This window comes from Hemitrygon akajei, chromosome 1 (genome assembly GCF_048418815.1).
Source record: "Hemitrygon akajei chromosome 1, sHemAka1.3, whole genome shotgun sequence".
Lineage (NCBI taxonomy): Eukaryota > Metazoa > Chordata > Chondrichthyes > Myliobatiformes > Dasyatidae > Hemitrygon > Hemitrygon akajei.
The window spans coordinates 36744377-36769136 of record NC_133124.1 but is presented as its reverse complement, the minus strand read 5'-3'; the positions used below and the strand labels follow the sequence as shown (position 1 = coordinate 36769136).

Here is a 24760-nt window from a genome sequence, read left to right as displayed (position 1 = left end):
GTTAGTTTCTTTCCTGTAATACCATAGTCTCTTATCTTATTTAGTAGCATCAGTTAAAGCACCTTGTCAAAGTACTTCTGAAAATCCAAGTAAACAACATCCACTGATGCTCCTTTATCTATCCTACCTGTTATTTCCTTGAAGAATACCAACAGATTTATCAGGCAAGATTTCCCCTTATGGAACCTTCTTTTAAAATGAGCTTCCAAGTACCCTCAGTAATGGACTCCAACATCTTCCCAACCACTGAAGTCAGGCTAATTGGGCCATAATATCATGTCTTTTGCCTCCTTCCCTTTTTAAAAAATGGTGTGATTTCTGCGATTTTCCAGTCCTCCAGAAATATTCCAGAATCTAGTGATTCTTGAAAGATCACTACCAATGCCTCCGCAGTCTCTTCAGTTACCTCATTCAAAAGCCTGAGGTGTGGTCCATCTGGTCCAGGGATTATCTACATCAGACCATTCAGTTTCCTAACACCTTATCTTTAGCAATAGTGACTACCCTCACTTTCGCCTCCTGACACTCTTCAATTTCTGGCACACTGATGGTGTCTTTCACAGTGAAGGCATAAAAATTTATGGAGTTAATCTGATATTTCTTTGTCCCCAGTTACCAACTCTCCAACATCATTTGCCAGCTGTCCAATATCCAATCTTGCCTCTTTTTTACTCTTTATATATCTGAAAGTAATATTTATATATCTGATTTGCTAAATATGATGTGGGGTGAAAGGAAGTTTCTAAATCTCAGAGGCAGAAAATAAGATGAGGAAAAGTTAACAGTTCTGTTTTAATTTCAGATTTTAAGTGTCCAGAATACTGTTTTTGGTAATTTCTGATGATCATTCTACTTTGTTCACTTACTTCACCTATAAGCCAACATTTTCATTTATTATTCCTCCTGGCCAATCTTTTCTTTCTTTATTTGTTCCTTTCCCACATTCTTTTTCTATAACTTTTTAAAAATCTTTTCCAGACATGATGAAATGTTAACTACAGATGCTGCCTGATCTGAGTATTTCCAGAATTTTCCATTTATATTGAAAGGCAACTTCCTGATTTTCACACAGATACCATTCAATGTTCCCGCATCAGACGTTGCTGGCTGATTTATTCCAGCATTAGTGCTATTATTAATAAATGCTATTGATCAGAATATAACCTTGTCATTTAATCTTTCTGTATATTGTCCCAAACTCATGCTCATTAAAAATACATCAAAAACTAACTCATCAAAAAAAAAGAGCTATGGTTCATTTTAGTAGGTCAAATTTGAAGACAGAATATAATGTTAATGGCAAGACTCTTGGCAGCGTGGAGGATCTCAGAGATCTTGGGGTCTGTGTCCATAGGACACTCAAAGCTGCAGTGCAGATTGACAGTGTTGTTAAGAAGTATGGTATGTTGGCATTCATCACCCATGGGATTGAGTTCAAGAGCCGTGAGGTAATGTTACAACTATATAAGGCCTTATCAGACCCCATTTGGAGTACTGTGTTCAGTTCTGGTCACCTCACTACAGGAAGAGTGCGGATACTATAGAGAGAGTGCAGAGGAGATTAACAAGGACATTGCCTGGATTGGAGGGTGTACCATGTGAGAATGGGTTGAGTGAACTTGGTCTTTTCTCCTTGCAGCAATGGAGGATGACAGGTGACTTGATAGAAATGTATAAGATGATGAAGGGCAATGATCGTGTGGATAACCAGAGGCATTTCCCCAGGACTGAAATGGCTAATACGAAGGGGCATAGTTTTAATGTGCTTGGAAATAGGTACCGAGGGGATATCAGGGGTAAGTTTTTTTTACACACAGAGAGTGGTGGGTGTGTGGAATGCACTGCCGGCAGCGGTGGTGAAAGTGGATACAATAGGGTCTTTTAAGAGCTTCTTAGATAGGTACATGGAGCTTAGAAAAATAAGAGGGCTACGTGCTAGCGAAATTGTAGGCAGTTTCTAGTGCAGGTTACATGGTCGGCACAACATTGTGGGCCAAATGTGCTGTAGATTTCTATGTTCTAAAACCATTTTGATAATACATTTCAGAATCATATTTATAAATAACTATTTTTTGGATGTCAAAGATGACTGTTTTGTCCACAAAATATGCCTTTACCTCAGTTTTAATATATCAAAGTGATTTTGCACTCACTCTCACCTGCTCCATCTAGTGTACATATGGTTTTCGTTATTACAGTACTTTGTCATTAATGTCAGATTAGTGGGTAGTACCGTCTACTATTTATTGTGACCACCAAGAACAACAAAGCTTTGATCTATTGGATATTTTGACATTATGTCCCATTTCATACATGACAACTGTTTACTGGAAAGTATGTTTGTAGCTGATTAAATTTACATTACATTTCACACAAATTTATCGGTAATAATAAGTACTTCCGAACCTTAGAGATCACAGATTACAGCAGGAGCAATCAGCCTTTCAAGTGTATGCTAATTTTTGCTAAAACTCTCTAAAAACAATCTTGTTATCACATTTTCTGTCCTCTCTTGCCCCGTGACTTGCTTGCTTTTTTAGTCTGACTAGTGTACAGGTTCATTTACTGGATTAACAGTCAGAGCTCTGATACAGAGACATGACTGAATCCTACCGTGAAAGATAGGTAAATTTAAGTAACTAATCTAGTCTTTGTGTAGGTAATAATGACAGTATTGGTGAAAACCCTGCTATTTTATCAGAATTCTTCAAGAACAAAATCTGCTCTCCTGACCAGATTTAACCTATTTGTCAAGACTCCATTTCCCACCAAATGGCTTGACCTTTAACTGTGCTAGTTCAGGGATAATTAAAAATAGACAAAAAATGTCAGAATCATCAGTGATGTCCACATCCTGTTAAAGAATCATTAACAAAAGCAATTTCACTTCTGCAACTTCACAAATACTTGCTGGGATAGAAAGTTACTTCCTCCAACAACTTTAATATTGCTTTAGTGTTTCCAAGCCTCTATCCTCACTTCCTAAGAAGCAACCAAACAGAAATCCTCAAAAAATATTACAAGTAATAACTTTTCCCCAACTGGTTTTATCAAGACCCTTCATATTTTAAAATTTTTAATAAAAATACAAAAACCCGGCACTGAAAGTGCATTATGATATCTGGCATGGATAGGACTGAAAATCATTCTGGATGGCCACCCTAATCATGAAAAGTAGTTGTAGAGAAAAAGTGTTTTATTCTGCTTCAAAACTCTATCTAACTTTGAAAGCAGGATAGATTTTATTGCCACTACTATTTAACATTTTTTGTAGTATTGACAAAAAACATATTTCTAAACATTAGTCTTCTCAGTTTTGGTGAAAAATATACTATAGTTCTCATAAATAATTTTTTTTATTCCAATATGATCCTGGTAAATTCTGCTTTAACTTTCATGACCTCAATGTAGTGCAACAGATAAATTCCAGTTCATTGCCTTTTGTAAATTTGTCATAATCCTTTTTGTTCTCATGCTTTATTTCCTCACTTATAAAATCCAAAATCTGGCATTTTCAAGGACTTGTATTTTGCACTCCAAGGCATTTATTTCTCCAAACACCAAACTTGAGTTGGTGTTTTCCATTAAATTCGTACTTCTACTTTGTTTCCCCCATCACCCCGCCACCACCAAAATACATTATTTTAGCCTCTATCAAAGAACAGTGCCAAAAATTCATCTCCTCTGAAGGGGAGAAAATGCCTCATCTCTGCCTTAAATAGACAACCATTTTTGTTAAAAAAAAAAAGTGATTCTTAGTCCTAGATTCATTCTCAAGAGAATCACTTTTTCCACACATTCTCTATCAAGACCTTTATGTCTCCTATCTGTTAGCAACATCCAGTTAATTTAACTACACTTTTTTTCTGAAGCTTGTAAGTTCTATATGAAATTTATAATGTACAATGTTTTACTGCATTTCTTTAACTATAAAATAAATTGTGTTAAAAAAAGAATATTCATCCGTATAAATGATCTTAAAATTGTGCCTGGTAGTGTTCATTGTTTCTCTGCATTTCTATGGTAATGATTTAATCTTGATATTGAAAATCATTAAAAAGAAAGATAGTGTTCACCTAATTATATTCTATATAATTCCAACAATTCCTGGCAGATACATTTAAATATAGTAAATATTTAAACACAACAATTCCTTTATTTTATTCTGCATTTCAGTATGTGTGATGATAAGAAATACTGAAAAGATTATTACTTAAAAATTGTTTTTCTCTGCAAATAGAGTGTTAATCCAATGCTATACCTTTCTCAATATTAATTCATACTATTGTGGTTTTTCAGATTGCAATCTCACTGGGAGAATTCTGAATGAACAGTATTTCCATAAAAAGAGAAATGCAACTTTTGGCTGTAAAAGCCCTCTCCACTAGGTCATTCCACTTAATGCTGTTATAACTGCAAAGGTAGAGAGAATAGGGAACATTATCCTGTATTTAGATCTTAGCCCTTCATTCCCCAAGATGGACCTGGGTAACAGGAGGTCATCCAAGGTACAGTTAGAAAAAGCATATTGTGACAAAACCTACACTATAGCGACCGACTTGTCAAGGTGACAGCTCTTCCATGTGCACTTCCCATGTGCAGCCTTCTATTACAACATTTTAATATTTCAGGCAGCAACTCGCACACTCTCACAGTTGGAGATTGACAGCCAGACGTAAAAATCAAGTAAGCTACCATGTCATTCGGAGCATTTGGAAACATTATTTCTCCTTTGTCTCAAAACTAAAATTGCAATAAGCCAATGCCAGCCCCTACAAACAAAAGAAGGAGTGCCCCAAGTTCTGCCAAAACAGACTGGAAAGGACTACCTCATGTAGCTCTAGCCTGATGCAACTAACACAACCGAAGAAAACATGAAAATTCATCATATGCACATTTGTTATTTTCATATAGCACAGAAACCAGTCCTTTGGCACACACATCAATGAGTATCTACCTATTCTAGTCTCATTTTCTAGCAATTGCTAATTTAGATACTCATCAAATTTTCTGAGAGTTTCTGCCTCCAGTACCACCTTAGGTACTGCATTCATATTTTAACCAGCCTCTGGGTAAAAATATTCTTCTTCAGTACCCCTCCAAATCTCTTACCCCTTTACCTTCAAACTATGCTTTTGATACCTCTGCTAAGTAGAAATGTTTTGCACTATCTATTGTATCTCATCCTCCAACAAGTATATATACTTCAGTCAGGTCCCCCCAGCCTCCTTTACATCAAGAAAACTCAACACAGCCTATCCAGTCTCTCATAGTTGAAACAGATTAAAACATCTTGATGAAACTCTTCACTGTTCTCTTAAACCATACCTCAAAAACCCATGACCTCCATGGACAAGGATAGAAGTGCATAGAAACTACCTTACCTTTAGCCTTCCATCTCTTATATCATCTTAACTAGTTCATGTGCCATCATATCATCATTGCTGGGTTAAGAACTATGTACTTTATACCACTACAAAAGTACATTATACCTTGAAGATGGTGAAGAGGCTTTGTACAATCATGATGTCAAAGTCAAGTTTATTCTCATAGGCACAAATATCAGGTGCAATGAATAACTTACTGGCATCAGCATTAGACACAACACTTTCACAAGAAAAACATAAATTAAACATAAATTGTACAAAATTATACAAGAAAGGACACAAATAGCACAAATGTAATAAACATCATTGAAGGTCTCTAGAGACAATGATCAGAGATGGCTAATGTCAATTAGGCATTCCTTTGGGAACAAGGGTGACTTTTTCCACTCTGATTTTGTGGGTTCTGAAGTGTCTAATTAGGCCAAAGTGGAAACCACACACTCCTCCATGTGGAACCTAGTGTGGAAGGTTGGTGAGTAGTTTGTGAAGTAGTCCACACTTTTCATCACTTACACAGTTATTTGTGTGTTCCTACTGCATAGTCTTGAATTTATCAATACCATCCTGAAGGCTGCTTCTCCACTAAGAGAAGTCTCCATGGTTTAGTTGTGAAAATAGGTAATTAGGGGCCCAACACTGGTGATGGGAGTTTTTGACAGGACTCTGATACTTGAATTTCCACCAGTGTTGAAATTCCCCACTGTCTTCAATATGCCAGCACATCAGGGCATGTAGGGATATGGGGAGAAGTCAGGAGATTGGGGCTGAGAGGAAAACTGTATCAGCCATGATGAAATTGCGGGGCATGATTGATGGGCCAAATGGCCTAATTCTGTTCTTATATCTTATGGTCTTAGCACTTAGAAGAGAATTTTTGAAGATCCAGACCTTAAACCTGACCCAATATTTATGGTTTGTCAGTTATCAGAGATCCCTGCTTGTTAATGGTTTTGAAATCTATAATTAATTTTAGCAGGCATCTTTACAACTGGATAAATACCACCAATATTGTCTGTTAGCTATATAGTGGAAGTGAAGCTACCCACTAAACTGGTAAAATCTTAGGCGACATGGATTGCTTTACATTGATACATTTTGTATTGAATATATTCTATTGACTAGTCATTTAATGTTACCGGTAATTATTTTAATAACTATTTAGTATTCTACATACATTCATAACTATTAATTTATGTATTCCATACTTCAATTATAATTTGATGCTGATTATTTTGAGATAGTGAGCAAAATGCGAGTTTTACTGAAAATAGTGGCTGTTACAGAAATTTTTAGGACTTACTTTTTCATACTTCCTCTAGTCTCCAAGTCTCCATAACTTATTGCTTTTAGTGATAATTCTTTTTGAAATTCTAGGTATCAATGTAGTGGATCTCTTCTGCATTGCCTCCAATGTTTGGATTCCCCTTACTTCTCAATGATAAAAATGTAAATGATGGAGACTGCCTCTGTCTGTCAATGGAGTAGCAGTAATTTTGTGCTGCTCTTAGTTTTCTCTCTCTCCCCCCAGTTTAAAATTTGAATTTAAAATTTTTAATTGCAGATTCTTGAAGGGGAGTAATATGTCCATGTCTACGAGAAGTGGGAAGAATCCGCATGAACCTACTGACAAAGGTAATGGAAAAGGAAAGATGCCAAAGGAAAGATCTGATGAAATGCTGAAGACATCGTTTGGACACTGAATTCAATTCAAGATCAGAATAGGGCAATCAAAGATCAACTGGAAAAGTATAATAATGAAATGAAGTTATTTCTGGGAAAACTTAAAGATGTGGAAACTCAAGTTACTAAACATGAAGAGGAATTGAAGTTAACTAAGCAAAAACTGTCTGAAACTACAACCTGTTTGGAAAAATATCAAAATAAGATTATAGACCTGGAAACTAGAACATAGAATAGTACAGCACATTACAGGCCCTTCGGCCCACAATGTTGTGCCGACCCTCAAACCCTGCCTCCCATATAACCCCCTACCTTAAATTCCTCCATATACCTGTCTAGTAGTCTCTTAAACTTAAACTAGGTCTCACTGAAACAATATACGAATCGTTGGATTGCAAGAAGGAGCTGAAAATGGAGACTTAACGGTTTACTTTGGTAAGCTCTTTCATACTCTATTTCCGACTATTTTATCACAGCCGCCTGCTATTGAAAGAGCACATAGAGTGTCTACTTTGAAATTTAAAGATTCAAGCAGACCAAGATTTATTTTGGTTTGTTTTCATCATTTTAAAATTAAAGATCAAATAATGCAACAGGCAAGAAAACAGAGAGCTTTCAGATTCAACGAGTCGGAGCTCTGTTTTTATGAAGATTATCCGAAAGAAGTAATGGAACAAAGATCAAGATTTGCTTCGGTAATGAAACAAGCATATGATAAGAAACTATTTCCCTCTTTGAGTTACCTGACGAGAATGAAAGTTTTTCCTCCTAATTCTTCTCCACGCATTTTCTTTGACCCAAAAGCTGTGCTGGATTTTGTTCAGGCTATACCTGTCACCACCACTGACGTTACTACCGAATGAACTGTCTGAAAAGCTGTTTGATTATCTGTATATTATTCACATTTCGAAAAGATATATGAAGATATATGAAGGCTATTTGGATATTTCATTGACAGATTAATAAAAAAAGATAAGAAAACCTGCTCATCATTACATCCTATTGGATTTTTTTTGAAAAGAAGATTTACGGTTCAAGTTTGACTGTTTAAATGGCTAATTAGATATTTGACAGAGAAAAGAGGATAAAAGGATTTGTTCCTTTTATCTAATATTTGGGTTGATGTTTCTGTTGTTTCTTAATTTACTAATTGGTAGTTTTTTTCCTACTAATAGGGTTTCTTTTTATATATATATATATATATATCTGGGAGAGTTTAGTTACTTATGATATTACTAATTAATATTTCTGTAAATTTAGTTCAGTTAAATATACTATTAACCTCTTTTTATCTGTTTTATTATAACATCCTATAACCTAATTTAAAGTTTTGTAAGAGATTTAAAGCTAAACTTAAGATGGTGCTGCTTTTTTCTCTCTAAGAGATATTATTTTGGTTCTTTTTTTGTTTAATACATGATGGAATGTAAACACTCTCCTTTGTTGAGATGTTACTGTCTTTCTTGCAAGGTTATTTTATTTTTTTGTGTACTGGCTGGGGGGTGGGAGAGACGAGACCGACAGCGGCCCATGGCTTTGTATTCTATCTTAGTTCACTTGCCCTTTTTTCGGGCTTTTGGGAGGGTGGGTGGGTTTAGAGTTAGGAGTTTTTTTCCCATTGGGCGGTTCCGGAGCATGCGTGTTTTCCATATGGTTGTATTCTTCATCAACACCATCTTTGATAATAACGTATTGGTATCTGTTCTGCGCATGTATAAAGTAAATTAGAATAAAATTATAGTATGACAGTTAAACGGATTAATGTAATATGTTGGAATGTATGTGGTTGGAATCATCCTATTAAACGAAAAAAGACTTTTAAAATTATTAATCGATTCCAACCTGATATAATTTTTGCTCAGGAGACGCAAATCAGCGCGGGAGATCAGAATAGGTTTTTTGGATGGTGGAATGGATTACAGCTTTATTAAATCTAATATGTTTACTCAAGAGGATATTGAATCAGATTCTAATGGTAGATTTTTAATTGTTAAAGGAGTGATTTGTAATAGAAAGGTTGTTTTGGTCAATTTGTATAGTCCTAATTTAGATGATTCTTCTTTTTTTAAAAAAGTATTTGCTTTATTGCTGGATTTAAATGAATATATGTTGATAATGGGTGGAGATTTTAACTGTTGTTTAAATCCTATGATTGACAAGAGCTCAACTAATCAGCGACTTCCAAATTGTTCTGTCGGTTATCAACTCCTTTTTGACCAATTTGGGTTGATCGAATTATGGAGGCATTTACACCCTGATAACAGAGAATATTCCTTTTTTTCGCATGTTTACAAAAATATTCAAGGATTGATTATATTATAATTGATCCCCGCCTTTTGCCTAATGTTAAAAACTGTGAATATGACGCTATTGCTATATCTGATCATGCGCCTTTGAGTTTGTCCTTTGAATTTGATGGTTATTTTTGCCCATCCACCATGGCGCATGTCTCAGACTTTATTGCAAAACTCTGATTTTATCAGTTTTATTGAAAGCCAGATAAAAGATTCTTTTCTTTTTAATGATATAGGAGGTATGTCCAAATTAATTATATTGAATACATTCAAAGCATTTTTATGTGGTCAGATTATTTCTTATTCAGCTAAACTTAAAATACAGACTAAAGCAGAATTAGATAAAATTTCAAAACAAATTAAAGATTTAGATATCTGTGCGACTTCCCCTAATATTGACTTATTTTAAAAAAGGGTGGAACTTCAATCACAATATAACCTATTATTAAGTCATCCAATTGAAGGTTATCTACTTAAGTTAAAGAGCCAATTTTATATGTTTGGAGATAAAAATAATAAACTATTTGCATCTCAATTAAAATCGGCTGGAGCCAAAAGGCAAATTTTGAAAATTCGTAGAAAGGATGGTACCCTGGCTCGGGAATATGAAGAAATTAAAAGATTTTTCAAGATTTTTATACTGAACTTTATAAATCTCAATGTCCAGTAGATTCTTCTGAAATGAATGCCTTTTTACGTTGACTTCTCTAACTTCCATTAACGCCCCTCCTCCCCTTCTTACCCCATCCCTGATATATTTAGTTTTTCTTTCCCCTCCCTTTTTTTTCCTCTCTGCCCATCACTCTGCCTGTTCTCCATCTCCCTCTGGTGCTCCCCTCCCCCTTTCTTTCTCCCTAGGCCTCCTGTCCCATGATCCTTTCCTTTCTCTAGCTCTGTATCACCTTTTGCCAATCACCTTTCCAGCTCTTAGCTTCACCCCACCCCCTCTGGCCTTCTCCTATCATTTCGCATTTTCCCCTCCCCCTCCTACTTTCAAATCTCTTACTATCTTTCCTTTCAGTTAGTCCTGACAAAGGGTCTCGACTCGAAATATCGACAGCGCTTCTCCCTATAGATGCTACCTGGCCTGCTGCATTCCACCAGCATTTTGTGTGTGTTGCTTGAATTTCCAGCATCTGCAGATTTCCTCGTGTTTGCCTTTTTACGAAAGATTGCTTTTCCTAAAATTTCTGCTGAGGATCAAAAAACTCTTGATGCCCAAATTACACAATCCAAAATTCATAAAGCTATTTTTCAATGCAATCTGGTAAGGCCTTGGGACTTGATGGTTATCCTGTAGAATTTTATTAAAAAAATTGGAAAATTGCTTTCTCCATATACGTTGGAGATGTTTAAAGATTCTTTTGTGAAAAGTGATCTACCCTCTACTTTTTATGAGGCTTCTATTTCTTTAATTCTCAAAAAGGATAAAGATCCTACTGATTGTGCCTCATACAGACCTATTTCATTATTGAATGTTGTTGCTAAGATTCTCTCAAAGATAATGGCCATTCAGTTGGAGAGTATTTTGGGTAAAATCATTTTTAAAGATCAAACAGGCTTTATAAAGGGTCGTTATTCTTTTTCAAATATTCAGAGACTATTTAACATTATATATTCGCCCTCTTCTAAAACTCCACAATGCGTTGTATCTTTAGATGCTGAAAAAGCATTTGATCGAGTTGAATGGAAATACTTATTTAATGTTTTAGAAAAATTTGGTTTTGGTATTAATTTTAATAATTGGACTAAAATGATATATAAAGCTCCTATTGCTACTGTTGTCACTCATAACTGTAGGTCTCCTTTTTTTCCAGCTATCATGGGGGACAAGACAAGGTTGTCCATTAAGTCCTTTGTTATTTAACTTAATATTAGAACCCCTTGCTATTGCTCTTCGTGAAGCCAAAACTATTCATGGGATTTTTGTGAATGAGACCATGCACAAGATCTCTCTTAACACTGATGATTTATTGGTGTATATATCTAAGCCTGAAGAATCTATTTCTGCTTTGCTAAAATTATTTGACAAATTTGGAGATTTTTCAGGATATAAAATAAATTTTAGTAAAGATGAATTACTTCCTTTAAATGAATCTGTCTCTATATATGATAATATTCCTTTTAAAGTTACGGATTCTTTTAGATATTTAGGTGCCATAATTACTAAAAAATATAAGGATCTTTATAAAGCCAATTTTCCTCCTTTAGTGGACTCTATGAAGTACTCATTTAGTAGATGGAGCCCACTTACATTTTCACTTGTTGGTCGTATTCATGTAGTTAAAATGATGATTTTATCAAAATTTTTATATTTATTTGAGAATATTCCTGTTTTTTTGACTAAGAAGTTTTTTGATCAGATTGATTCTATTATTCTATCTTTTATTTGGGATAATAAAAGACCAAGAATTAGTAAATGTCATTTACAGAAGTTGAAAAAGGATGGAGGTCTCGCTTTGCCTAATTTAAGAATGTATTATTGGGCTGTTAATTTGCGATGCATGTCCTTTTGGTTATATTGGGGTGATAGGAATGATCGGTCAATCTGGGTAGACCTGGAACTGAGAGCTGTGAAACAGTTTTATTTAACTTTGTTATTAGGAGTTGCTCTACCTATACAATTAGCTAAAGTTGCTAATTTAAACCTATATCCTGTGGTTAAGCACTCTTTAAAAATTTGGCTCCAGTTCTGCAATTTTTTTAATCTTAAAAAATTTAAACTTTGTAGTATAATTTATCGTAATTACTTTTTTAAACCTTCCTGGAGTGATCCAATTTTTTCACTTTGGAAAAATAAAGGTATTAATTCTTTTTTGGATTTATTTTAAAAAGGCAGATTGATGTCTTTTGAACAATTAGTCAATAAATATTCTCTCTCATATTCACACTTTTTACAGTATCTTCAAGTTAGACATTTTTTACAAAAATATTTAAGTAATTTTCCTTACATATTGGAGGCTGACTTGTTAGATACTATTATGAATATGAAACCCTCGTTGAAAGGTTCTATTGGAAGAATTTATAATTTATTATTACAATGGGATAAGCGTCCTTTACTTAAGATTAAACAGGATTGGGAGAAGGAACTCAATTTGACTTTTATATGGGAGGATTGGATGCAGATTCTGAAGCTGGTTAACTCTTCTTCGATCTGTGCTAGTCATTCACTGATTCAATTTAAAATTGTACATCGTTACCATTTGACGAAGGAGAGACTTTCTAAAATATTTCCCAATGTTGACAAGTATTGTGATATATGTAAAACTGAGATAGCTACACTGACACATATGTTCTGGTCATGTTCTATATTAAAACAGTTTTGGAAGTCAGTCTTTTCGACAATTTCTAAAACACTCAGAATCAACTTACAATCTAATAAATTGACTGTGCTTTTTGGAATAATTCCTCAAAATATCCATGGTATTTCTGTGTCTGACCAACATGTCATTGAGTTTGTTACATTGCTAGCTAGGAGGGCCATCTTGTTGAAATGGAAGGATATTTCAGCTCCTACGTTATCACAATGGTTCTCTCAAGTGATGCTGTGTCTTAGCTTGGAGAAAATTAGAAGTCGTACCTTTGAACCTTTATTTGATTTTGAGAAGAGAGGGTGCTCATGTGCTCGTTATTATCATATCAGTTAACTGATAGATTTCCTCCACGATCTAAGTGTAATTTTTTTAAATATATCTTTCTTTCTTGTTGGCAGTTTGATGTTTATTTTTAGAAGCTTTCTGTATGACTCATGGCTCTGGGGTTGTACCCCCAATGGTTTTTATTTCTCACTTTTCTTGCTTAGTAGGGGTTTTTTTCATTCACAAAAATTTTCAATCTTTAAGATAATTTTTTTTTAGGCATTGTAAGTGTTGTTACTTCGATGTACTTGTGTTATTTTTGAATAATAATAATAAAAAGATTTGAAAAGAAAATATAAATGATGATCAAAGTGTGGTCTGATTAAAGTGCAATATTGATTAATCACAATTTGTGATTAATCACCTATTTTGCAATTCTCAATGTTCCATAAATTTCCCTGAAATCTGTTCTTCAGAACTTCAGATTCCAGCTTCCTTACTCAGCAGCTGTGCTCTCAAGCAGCTGCAAGCAACATTCTAGACTGCCTTTGTAAACTATTCTCCAAATTCTTCTCTTAATTTAGGAATCCCTTTAAACTCATTTTCTGGACCAAGCTTCTGATCTCTCTCTGCCTCTGTGTCAGCATTGATTTTTGCTTTTGCCTCATTGAATTTGTTGCAGACTGAGACAAAACTATAATCTAAAAATAAAATTATGTATTTTTTATAATGCATCAGAAAAACGTCAAGTGTAAATTTTCTAATCCAAAAGATTTTAGAGTTACACACAATTCAAAAGATATAATGATAATGTTGCATGTGCCACATATTGGTTTTTATAGAATGTCACTTACTGTAAACATTAAATGTAAATATTGCTTTAAAATTAATTACAAAAATTATTTAAATTTAATTTTAGGTATTGTTAAGATACGCAGTGGTTGGAATTCAGGATTTGTCAAACTCTTTTCAGCAAAAAGTGACATAAAGATAATCTGAAGCCGTATTTCACTGCTACTAGAATTTTAATATGAGAGCCAAATTCTAAAATTGAAAACTACTTTGATATAGTTCATGACAAATGAATATAGACTATTTCTTACGCAGGCTTGTAGACATCACCATTACTTTGTCTCTGTATTTTGTTTTCCGACACACAGGATTCCCACTCAGATTCAGATACCAGAGTTTTGGCCATTGGCCTAGTACATATTCCAGCTCCTGGATTTGTAAATAAATAAATAAATAAATAAATAAATGTTAAATCTTAAAGTGTATTTAATTACTTTTTGGTTAGTTTTATTCATCTTTTTAAACTTGTAACATTCCTCCTTAATGATCCATAATGCTTAAAAATTGCAACATGAATAGGATATTGACAGTTATAAATATTCTTTTTTAGACTATTTATACAATGCAAATATATATATTTATACAAGCAAATAATAATTTCTATCCTAAGAAGCTATACAACTAAATGTTTATTTATTAAAGCTATTATTACAAGCAAGCCTTTCTGGAAGAATCCAATTCTGCATCGTACTAGATACATGCTATTAAACAATTGTTCTAAAATCACATGAATTGTGTCTAGATATTGTTATATTTCTATATTTTTGCAGTTCTAAATAAAAAGTTAAAAGCCACATAAAATATACAAAAATGATTGTTCAAATTTAACAAAACCTACCTAAACACCTCAGTTGATTTCATTGACAGGTAACTCAATTTCAGCCAGTCATCTATATAAAACACAGTGTTTATCTAACTGACTATTAGTCCTAGTGGAAATATAATTACCCTTTGGACATAGTTTTATTGTACATTGCTTCCCTGCTTCTAATAAAGCAGTTCCACTTTCCAAACATTCGATAATCAGTTCTAAAGGGACCTTCTTTAGAATGGGGGTTTCTTTTGCTTTGATAAATGATCATGTCAAACTCGTCACTCAGAGGTCTGCCATAAAATACTCAAGAGCAAATTATATTCAAGGCACGAGCATCAACTGCCTCAACAGACACTCCAACAGACTTCCTTTTCAGCTAATGATGGCTAGTTATGAACCTGTATTTGACCACTGTGCTCCAATCTTTATCTTGCTGTCTTGCTCAGCTCTACTAACTGCATCTGCAGGCACCAATTTGTCAACTAGCTGACAGTTTGTCATAACCTATTTAGAAAAATCAATATTTTTTTGTTTTTCCTGACTAAAATGTGAGCAGAATAAATTTATCTTAACCGATAAAATCTATGGCCAATCAATTATGTGCCAAGGTTTTATAAATTTAATAATCTGAAGAAAATACTGACAAGCAAAGTACAAACCTCAATAATTACATTATAAATTGCAATGTTTCACATTATTAAAATTAAACCTTAGCTGTTATCAGGTTAAGCTTTTATTTGCTCTAATCACATACCCTTTCATAATATGTGTTAGGTCAAACAGCTTTCTAATTAAAGATAAATTCTGAGAATTATTTACTTAAAATAATCGATCTACATTCAAGATCACTAAGTTCTTTACAATAAAATATTACAACATTAAACTGGCAACTTAACATGAAACTTTAATTCTTCTTTTGCAACCCATGGAAGGACAAATATATAAGGTTGTAAAAATATACATTATTAGTCTTGATATTAGAAATTAAAGTCTTTTTTTCCCCACGGACTTCTCACCAGCATGGCTTGCTTAATCGCCTAATCTAAAAACAAAGATTCTTCCCTATTCTTCCATGAAAAATTTCTCATCCTTCCCTCACATTTTTATTTCCTCCTTTCCCCTATTCATATTCCTTCCTTGCTCCTTCTTTCAACTCTTCTTCCTTCATCTGCTCCTTTCTCACTCCCTTGTTTCCTCACTTCACTCCCTTCCATCATCCTCCTTTCCATTTCCTGTAGGTTATTTATTATCTTGAATCACTTAACACAACAGCATGGGAAATATGCAAGTAATAGATTGAAACAGACAAATGGTGGTGCAAGTACAGTCGGCCCTCCTTCTCCGCGAGGAATTGGTTCCGGGACCCCTTGCAGATACCAAAAAACGCGGAAGCTCAAGTCCCTTATTCAACCTTTATCTATGTGGTGGACCTTAGGACCCAGTGGAACTCCAGACCTTATTTAACCTGTTGCAGTGCGGTGGACATTAGGACCCGGCGGCGGAACTCTGAATCCACATGTTTCTGTTCATAAAAATAATCATGATCACGATTGAAAATAAAGTGGAAATAATAAAGCAATTGGAAAAAAGTGAAACACCATCAGTCATTGTAAAAGCGTTAGGCTATGTTGGTCAACGATCGGAACAATTTTAAAGGATAAAGTGAGAAAGGCCCTGCCCCGATGAAAGCTAAGCAACGCAGTGGTTTAATTATTGGGTTTTGGGGTTTTGAGTTTTTGATCCTCCACATCAACCCGGCACAGATGGACAGCGCACTTGAAAGCGGTCTGTCACTGGCTCCCAAGCCCAGCGCTGAAACATACGTTAGTGTTTTATATGCATAGAAAGGTAAAATATATACTATATACTAATACAAACATTTGACCAACTGATGCTAAATAATACCGGATGTACCTGTTCCAACTTAGTAAGAGAACTTCTGATTTTTTCAATCTCGATCCAAGATAACCCACGCACATCCTCCCGTACACTTTAAATCATCTCTAAATTAATTATAATACCTAATACAATGTAAATGCTATGGAAAATCGTTATTTTACTGCATTGTTTAGGGAATAATGACAAGAAAAAAAAAGTCTGTACATGCTTGAACAACAAGTGCTAGAAAAGCACTTCCGGGTTTTCTTGATTCGTGGTTAGTTGAATTTGCAGATAAGGAGGGCCGACTGTACATCTTAAAATTTGTCAAATTATCCCACTTTGTTTTAACAACCAACAATTGGCTGTAGGAAGTCAGTGGGTCAAGAAACATTGGTGGGGGAGTGGGCTTGAATTGATGTTTCAGATTGCACTTAGCATCAGGAAACTCTTGCTGGATTTTCACCTGAAACATCAACAATTCCTTTCTTCTACAGATGCTGCTCGACCTACTAAGTTCAGGTAGCAGACTGCTTGTTACTCCAGATTCCAGGAACTGCAGTCTCCATATTTTGCTTTAACCTGTTTAATCTAGTGAGCAAATACAGAGGAAAAGTATTGAAAAGAAAGCTAAAATGTTTGAGAAGATAAAGGGTGACAAATAACTTTAAAAAACCATATTGAAGTTAGGGGGCCATACCAAGACATTGCTCTAGAAATTCTATTTGTTGGTGTGTCACTACAATAGAATGCTATTGGAAAATCAACTGAGAAATGATTACTGCCATTTTAAGGCAGTTTCCAAAAGTGCTTTTTGGCTCTCCTAGTATATGATGTGGTAAGGGAACAAACAAATTTTCCAGTGCACCCAGTCAATTTAAATGGAGTGGAAAATATGTAAGCATTCTGAACTGTGGCTCTAGCCACAAACCTATCTACATTCTTGACTCTTGGAGGTCCATACCCCAACCTGGCTCCAACTGGCCCACAACCCTGGTCACACACTCCAGTTGTGTACATTCTGGCTGGACTAATGAGTGAGCCAGATGCTGACCATCAGGATTAATGAACAGCCATATTGCAATTCATTGATGTTTTACAGTTTAAAGTCCACATACATCAGCAGTTTGTAAAGGGAACCTGCATGAACAAGTTCTAGCTTGTGAAGTCTAGCTCTACAAAGTGGCTACTGATAGGTGCCCCTTGAGTTGAAAACTTGCAGCTCCTTACAGAAGTCTGTGGGGGTCTACATTACCATTCCACAGCTAAATCACGATCCTGGCCAGATCCCATTTTCACAGTCACAACCTCAGTATCAGAATCAGGTTTATTATCACCATCATGTGACATGAAATTTGTCAACTTAGCAGCAGCAGTTCAATGCAATACATAATATAGAAGAAAAATTAATAATAAATAAGTAAATCTTATTCAGTATACTTTATACAGTATACATATATTGAATAGATTAGAAATCGTGCAAAAAAACAGAAATGTTATATATTTTACAAAAAGTGAGGTAGTGTCCAAGGGTTCAATGTCCATTTAGGAATTGGATAGCAGAGGGGAAGAAGTTGTTCCTGGATAGCTGAGTGTGTGCCTTCAGGCTTCTGTACCTCCTACCTGATGGTAAAAGTGAGAAAAGGGCATGCCCTGGGTTTTGGAGGTCCTTAATAATGAATGCTGCTCCTTGAAGATGTCCTGGGTAATTTGTAGGCTAGTGCCCAAGATGGAGCTGACTAAATTTACAACCCTCTGCAGCTTCTTTTGGTCCTGTGCTGTAGCTCCCCCCCATACCAGACAGTGATGCAGCCTGTCAGAATGCTCTCCAAGTTACATCTATCGAAGTTTCTGAGTGTATTTGTTCACATACCAAATCTCTTCAAACTCCTAATAATGTATAGCTGCTGTCTTGCCTTCTTTATAACTGCATCGATATGTTGGGACCAGGTTGGATCCTCAGAGATCTTGATATCCAGGAACCTGAAACAGCTCACTCTCTCCACTTCTGATCCGTCTATGAGGATCGGTATGTGCTCCTTCGTCTTACCCTTCCTGAAGTCCACACTCAGCTCTTTCATCTTACTGACGTTGAGTGCCAGGCTGTTGCTACAACACCACTCCACTAGTTGGCATATCTCAATCGTGTATGTCTTCTCGTCACCACTTGAGATTCTACCAACAATGGTTGTATCATCAGCAAATTTATAGATGGTGTTTGAGCTATGCCTAGCCACACAGTCATCGGTATATAGAGAGTAGAGCAGTGGACTAAGCACATACCCCTGAGGTGCACCAGTGTTGATCATCAGCAAGGAGGATATGTTATCACCAATCCACAGATTGTGGTCTTCTGGTTAGGAAGTTGAGGATCCAATTGCAGAGTGAGGTACAGAGGTCCAGATTCTGCAACTTCTCAATCAGGATTGTGGGTATGATGATATTAAATGCTGAGCTATAGTCGATGAACAGCATCCTGACATAGGTGTTTGTGCTGTCCAGGTGGTCTAAAGCTGTGCAACGAGCCATTGAGATTACATCTGCTGTTGACCTATTGTAGTGATAGGCAAATAGCAATGGGAATTGCTCACAGAACCCATTTGGAAGGACAGATTGTCTGGGAAAATCCCCACGCAGACAATGATCTCACGGAGAATGTGCAGATAACTTTTAGCTAGCTAGTTAGCACATGACATCGGAGAAAGGTGGAATCTCATGTGGATAGGGTGGTGAAGATAGCTTTTGGTATGCTGGCCTTTATAAATCAGAGCATTGAGTATAGGAGTTGGAATGTAATGTTAAAATTGTACAAGGCATTGGTAAGGCTGAATTTGGAATATTGTGTGCAGTTCTGGTCACCAAATTACAGGAAAGATGTCAACAAAATAGAGAGAGTACAGAGAAGATTTACTAGAATGTTACCTGGGTTTCAGCACCTAAGTTACAGAGAAAGGTTGAACAAGTTAGGTCTTTATTCTTTGGTGTGTAGAAGGTTGAGGGGGGACTTGATAGAGGTATTTAAAATTATGAGGGGGATAGATAGAGTTGACGTGGATAGGCTTTTTCCATTGAGAGTAGGGGAGATTCAAACAAAAGGACATGAGTTGAGAGTTAGGGGGCAAAAGTTTAGGGGTAACCTGAGGGGGAATTTCTTTACTCAGAGAGTGGTAGCTGTGTAGAATGAGCTTCCAGTAGAAGTGGTAGAGGCAGGTTCGGTATTGTCATTTAAAGTAAAATTGGATAGGTATATGGACAGGAAAGGAATGGAGGGTTATGGGCTGAGTGCAGGTCGTTGGGACTAGGTGACAGTACGTATTCAGCATGGACTAGAAGGGCCCAGATGGCCTGCTTCCATGCTGTAATTGTTATATGGTTATATGGAATTACAGGTGAGTTACTAGCAGAATCAGAATAAGGTTTATTATCACCGGCATGTGATGTGAAATTTGATAACAGCAGCAGTTCAATGGAATACATAATCTAGCAGAGAGAAAAAATAATAAATAAAAAAACATACTAAAAATAAACAAGTAAATCAATTACATATATTGAATAAATTATTAAAAATGTGCAAAAACAGAAATACTGTATATTTAAAAAAGTGAGGTAGTGTCCAAAACTTCAAAGTCCATTCAGGAATCGGATGGCAGAGGGGAAGAAGCTGTTTCTGAATCGCTGAGTGTGTGCCTTCAGGCTTCTGTACCTCCTACCTGATGGTAACAGTGAGAAAAGGGCATGATGCCCTGGGTGCTGGAGGCTGCCTTTCTGAGTCTCCGCTCCCGAAAGATGTCCTGGGTATTTTGTAGGCTAGTGCACAAGATGGAGCTGACTAGATTTACAATCTTCTGCAGCTTCTTTCGGTCCTATGCAGTAGCCCCTCCATACCAGACAGTGATGCAGCCTGTCAGAATGCTCTCCACGGTGCAACTATAGAAGTTTTTGAGTGTATTTGTTGACATACCAAATCGTTTCAAACTCTTAATAAAGTATAGCTGCTGTCTTGCCTTCTTGATGACTACATCAATGTTCATTAATGTGTTTCTATGAGATCCCCCCTCATTCTCCTGAACTCCAGGGAATACAGCCCAAGACATTCCTCATACGGTAACCCTTTTATTCCTGGAATTATTCTCGCGAATCTTCTCTGAATCCTCTCCAATGTCAGTATATGCTTTCTAAAATAAGGAGCCCAAAACTGCACATAATACTCCGAGTGTGGTCTCATGACTGCCTTATAGAGCCTCAATATCACATCCCTGCTCTTATTTCCTATATCTCTAGAAATGAATGCCAACATTGCTTTTGTCTTCTTCACCACCGACTCAACCTGGAGGTTAACCTTTAGGGTATCTTGCACAAGCACCCCGAAGTCCATTTGCATCTCAGCATTTCTTCCACCAAAGTGCATGACCATATACTTTCTAACATTGCATTTCATTTACCACTTCTTTGCCCATTCCCCTAAACTATCTAAGTCTCTCTGTTTCCTCAACACTACCCGTTCCTTCACCTACTGTACCTTTGTAACATTGACAAATTTAGGTAAAAATCCATTAATCCCATAGTCCAAATCATTGACATACATCATAAAAAACAGCAGTCCCAACACCGACCCCTGTGGAACTCCACTGGTAACCGGCAGCCAGCCAGAATAGTCTTTATTCCCACTCTCTGTTTTCTGCCAATCAGCCAATGCTCCACCCATGCTAGTAACCTCCCTGTAATTCCATGGGCTCTTATCTTGCTAAGCAGCCTCATGTGCGGCGCCTTGCTCTTGTATTCTAGACATCTTGAAGTGAATGCTAAATACTGTAAGGGTTACAAAGCAGATGACAACACAGGTGGATTAGGACTGACAGGTGCACAAAAAAGGAGTCCAAAAACAGTACAGGACAAATTCAAAGAATAATTCACAGAAAAGCAAAATGTCATATATGAGAGGGCAAAGTTCAACTCCACAAAACAGGAGCTAGATTGAAGTGTAAGTGACTTCATCACAGACAAGTGTGGATTGTTCTCAGGCTACTTGACACCAAATTGTCAGCGAGACTTCAGTTACAGACAAATCTCATACTACAGAAATCTATTACTATAGCCAGGCAGAGTGAGAATGTTCATCAGCCACAAAAACAATGCTGAGGTAAAGCTAGAAGCTGTACAAAAAGGTGGCTATGAACAAAGTGCAGTCAAAAAGACTACAGAAGGAGCTGGCAGTAGAGCTCAGCTCAAACAAAATAGACAAGTGAAACAAAGAGCAGGTAAAAAGTCCAGCTGCAGGAGATGCAGCAAATCTCCATTCCATGTCAAAGAGCTCTGTCCAGCAAAAGAAATGAAATGCCACGAATGCAATAGAGTTGGCCTTTATAAAAGCCGGTGTCATTCAGAAACAGTTCTTCAGCAGGTCAAAGAAGACCATGACTCAGAAGAAGAGAGAGCTCTCCTTGGTGCTATAGATTCAAATAGACAAGAAGTACACACCTAGTTTTTCTTTTTCTTTCAAGAAGGGGACATTTAGTGATAGTTAATAGTGTTATTCCTATGCCATTCACTTAGCCACCCCACATGGGAGGAGTTCACATACTGTACAAGCAGGGTTATCAATAAAGTTCAGTTGAGTATCCTGCATGCGGTGTCCTGCTGTGCTTCATAATATCCCTCAATAAAGAATACAGCAGAAAGTACATAGAAAGGCATTTCTATGTTGATGATGGTCTTAAATAATTTCCTATTGCAGAAGAAGCAGTCAGATGCTGAAAGCAGCGCAAGACATGTTGGCGCAGTCTAATCTCAGACTACATAAGACTGTATCCAACAGTGCTGAGGCCATGCAAATTTCCCATTTGAAGATCTAGCCAAAGGTCTACAAAATCTTGATCACGGACAGACCCTCCCTCCTGTGTAGCACAGTCTGAGCCTTGGATGGGACCTTGTTACCGACACCCATGTTACTGATACCAAAATATACTTTTACACATTGTGGGCAATCACCATTGATTATCAACATTCTATCTAACCCTCTTGGATTTGTTGTTCCAGTGAGTAACCAGGGACACTTAAGAGAGTTGACCTCAGATACTTGTGGATGTGATGTTCCACTCCTAGAAGAAACACATGAGCATTGTTTTTCCCTTCAGGATATTAATTGCTTGAAAATTCCATGAACCTACACAACAGTTCCACTATCTATAGCCTAACAGAAAGAGGTCTGCATCTTCTGTGATGCATCAACTAAAGCTGCTGTTGCATAGCTGAAGTCACAGACAGTGCTGGATATAATGGTTGGATTCATCATGACAAAAACAAAGCTTTCTCCCAAACCAGATCTCATCAAGGAATGGAGGGTTATGGGCTGAGTGCTGGTCGGCGGGACTAGGTGAGAGTAAGCATTCGGCACGGACCAGAAGGGCCAAGATGGCCTATTTCTGTGCTGTAATTGTTATATGGTTATATCATACCAAGGTCTAAACTCAGTGCTGCTGTTCTAGCAGTTGAGAAGGTAGAGATGATAACCAAAGAGCTGGATTAGATGATATCAAGTTATTTACTGACAGCAAGGTAGTGCTCGGTTATATACTTAATGAAACAAGGAAATTCTATGTTTATGTACAATATATAAGAGGATCCAGCATATCAGCCGATCAACCCAGAAGAGCCAATGGAACTATGATCCTACTGATCTCAACCCAGCAGGGCTCCAAGCTAATTAGCTCATTCTTTCCTCAAGGTTGACTGGCCCGGCATTTCTTGCTAATCCCCAACAGGAACCCATTCAGCAGGAAACTTTAGACTTTACTAACCCTAAAGCAGATGTAGAAATGTGTCCTCAAATATTGACCAACATCACTCATTTAACACCGCCCCAACTTGGCAGTGAATGCGTTGAACATTTTTTAAGCTGGAAGTCACTTCTAGAGCAATTGCCCAGCTTTTATATATTGCTTATTCCTTTACAGAAGTAGCCAAAGACAGTCTTTGCAATGATTGGCACAACTGTGGGCAACCTCTCAGTGCAGAGCAACTGAATTGGGCAAAGGTTAGAATCCTTCCTGTTGTTCAATGACAGGTTTATGCAGAAGAAATGCGTGCATCACAAATCAGGAATCTCTCCCAAAAATAAAGTTCCCCTAGTGAACTGTCCCTTTCTTGATTCTGAGAGGCCGCTGTGAGTTGGAAGATGTATTAAAAGTTACAACTCACTTCAGTGGAAACTCACTCAATTGTCATTGTGGGTGGGCATCATGTCACTTCCCTACTCATTAGACATAACCACAAGCAAGTATGTCATCAAAGCTGGCACTTTTGAAGTGATAATGGTAAGAAGGTAAGACTGCTGTCAAGATCAATCTATGAGGCTATACTACTTTTGCCAAAGAGTTAGTGAAAATATCACTTGACTTTTAGTGTCAATAGAAACTAAATCCCAGGTTGTATATATAGCGACATACATGTTCGTTGATCGAATATACTTTAAACTTTGACCTTAAGTTTGATACTTTATGGATGTCAGACAGGGAGTGTTCTGGCCTCTGGAGGTGCAGTTCAATTTGTACGAACATCAGCTTTTTTTTACATCATAGTTTGGATTTGTTTTGAAGCATGATGGAAAGACACACATCTTCAACCACAATTTGCACTTGATACAGCAATATCTGTGAGTCTGAAGTTTTTAATTAATATTGGTAAACATTTAGTAGATCAATTTTGAAGTAAGTATTATGTTTAAGTTTATCATTGCACTACGAGTTTGCTCTTGTATACATGCTCTTGTTTTAGGGAGCGGTGTCTCAGAAAGGCAGCATTCATTATTAAGGACCTCCAGCACCCAGGGCATGCCCTTTTCTCACTGTTACCATCAGGTCGGAGGTACAGAAGCCTGAAGGTACACACTCAGCAATTCAGGAACAGCTTCTTCCCCTCTGCCATCCAATTCCTAAATGGAATTCCTACCTCACTTTTTTTAACATATAGTAATTCTGTTTTTGCACTTAAAAAAAATCTATTCAATATATGTAATTGATTTACTTGTTTATTTATTATGTTTTATTTTATTTATTATTTTTTTCTCTCACTGCTAGATTATGTATTGCATTGAACTGCTGCTGCTAAGTTAAGAAATCTCACGTCACATGCTGGTGATAATAAACCTGATTCTGATCCCTTTTACCATATGATTCCAATCTAAATGTTAATTTTCCATCACATTCACTTTCCCCTTTCACAAACCTTGCCTGCAATGCTGCTTGATCTGAAAGCTGCATACACTGCCAATTAATTAAT

General features: G+C 36.4%; 1 protein-coding gene across 6 annotated transcripts in view; it reads right to left on the bottom strand.

The window, feature by feature from the left end:
• Window positions 1-24760, bottom strand: part of ppp1r42 (protein phosphatase 1, regulatory subunit 42) — a 105320-nt gene that overhangs the window by 44676 nt on the left and 35884 nt on the right. For all 6 annotated transcript variants that reach the window (XM_073041154.1, XM_073041119.1, XM_073041146.1 and 3 more), the window contains exon 6: window positions 14043-14160. In XM_073041154.1, the coding sequence (XP_072897255.1) occupies window positions 14043-14160 (118 nt within the window). The remainder of the gene's footprint in view (window positions 1-14042; window positions 14161-24760) is intronic.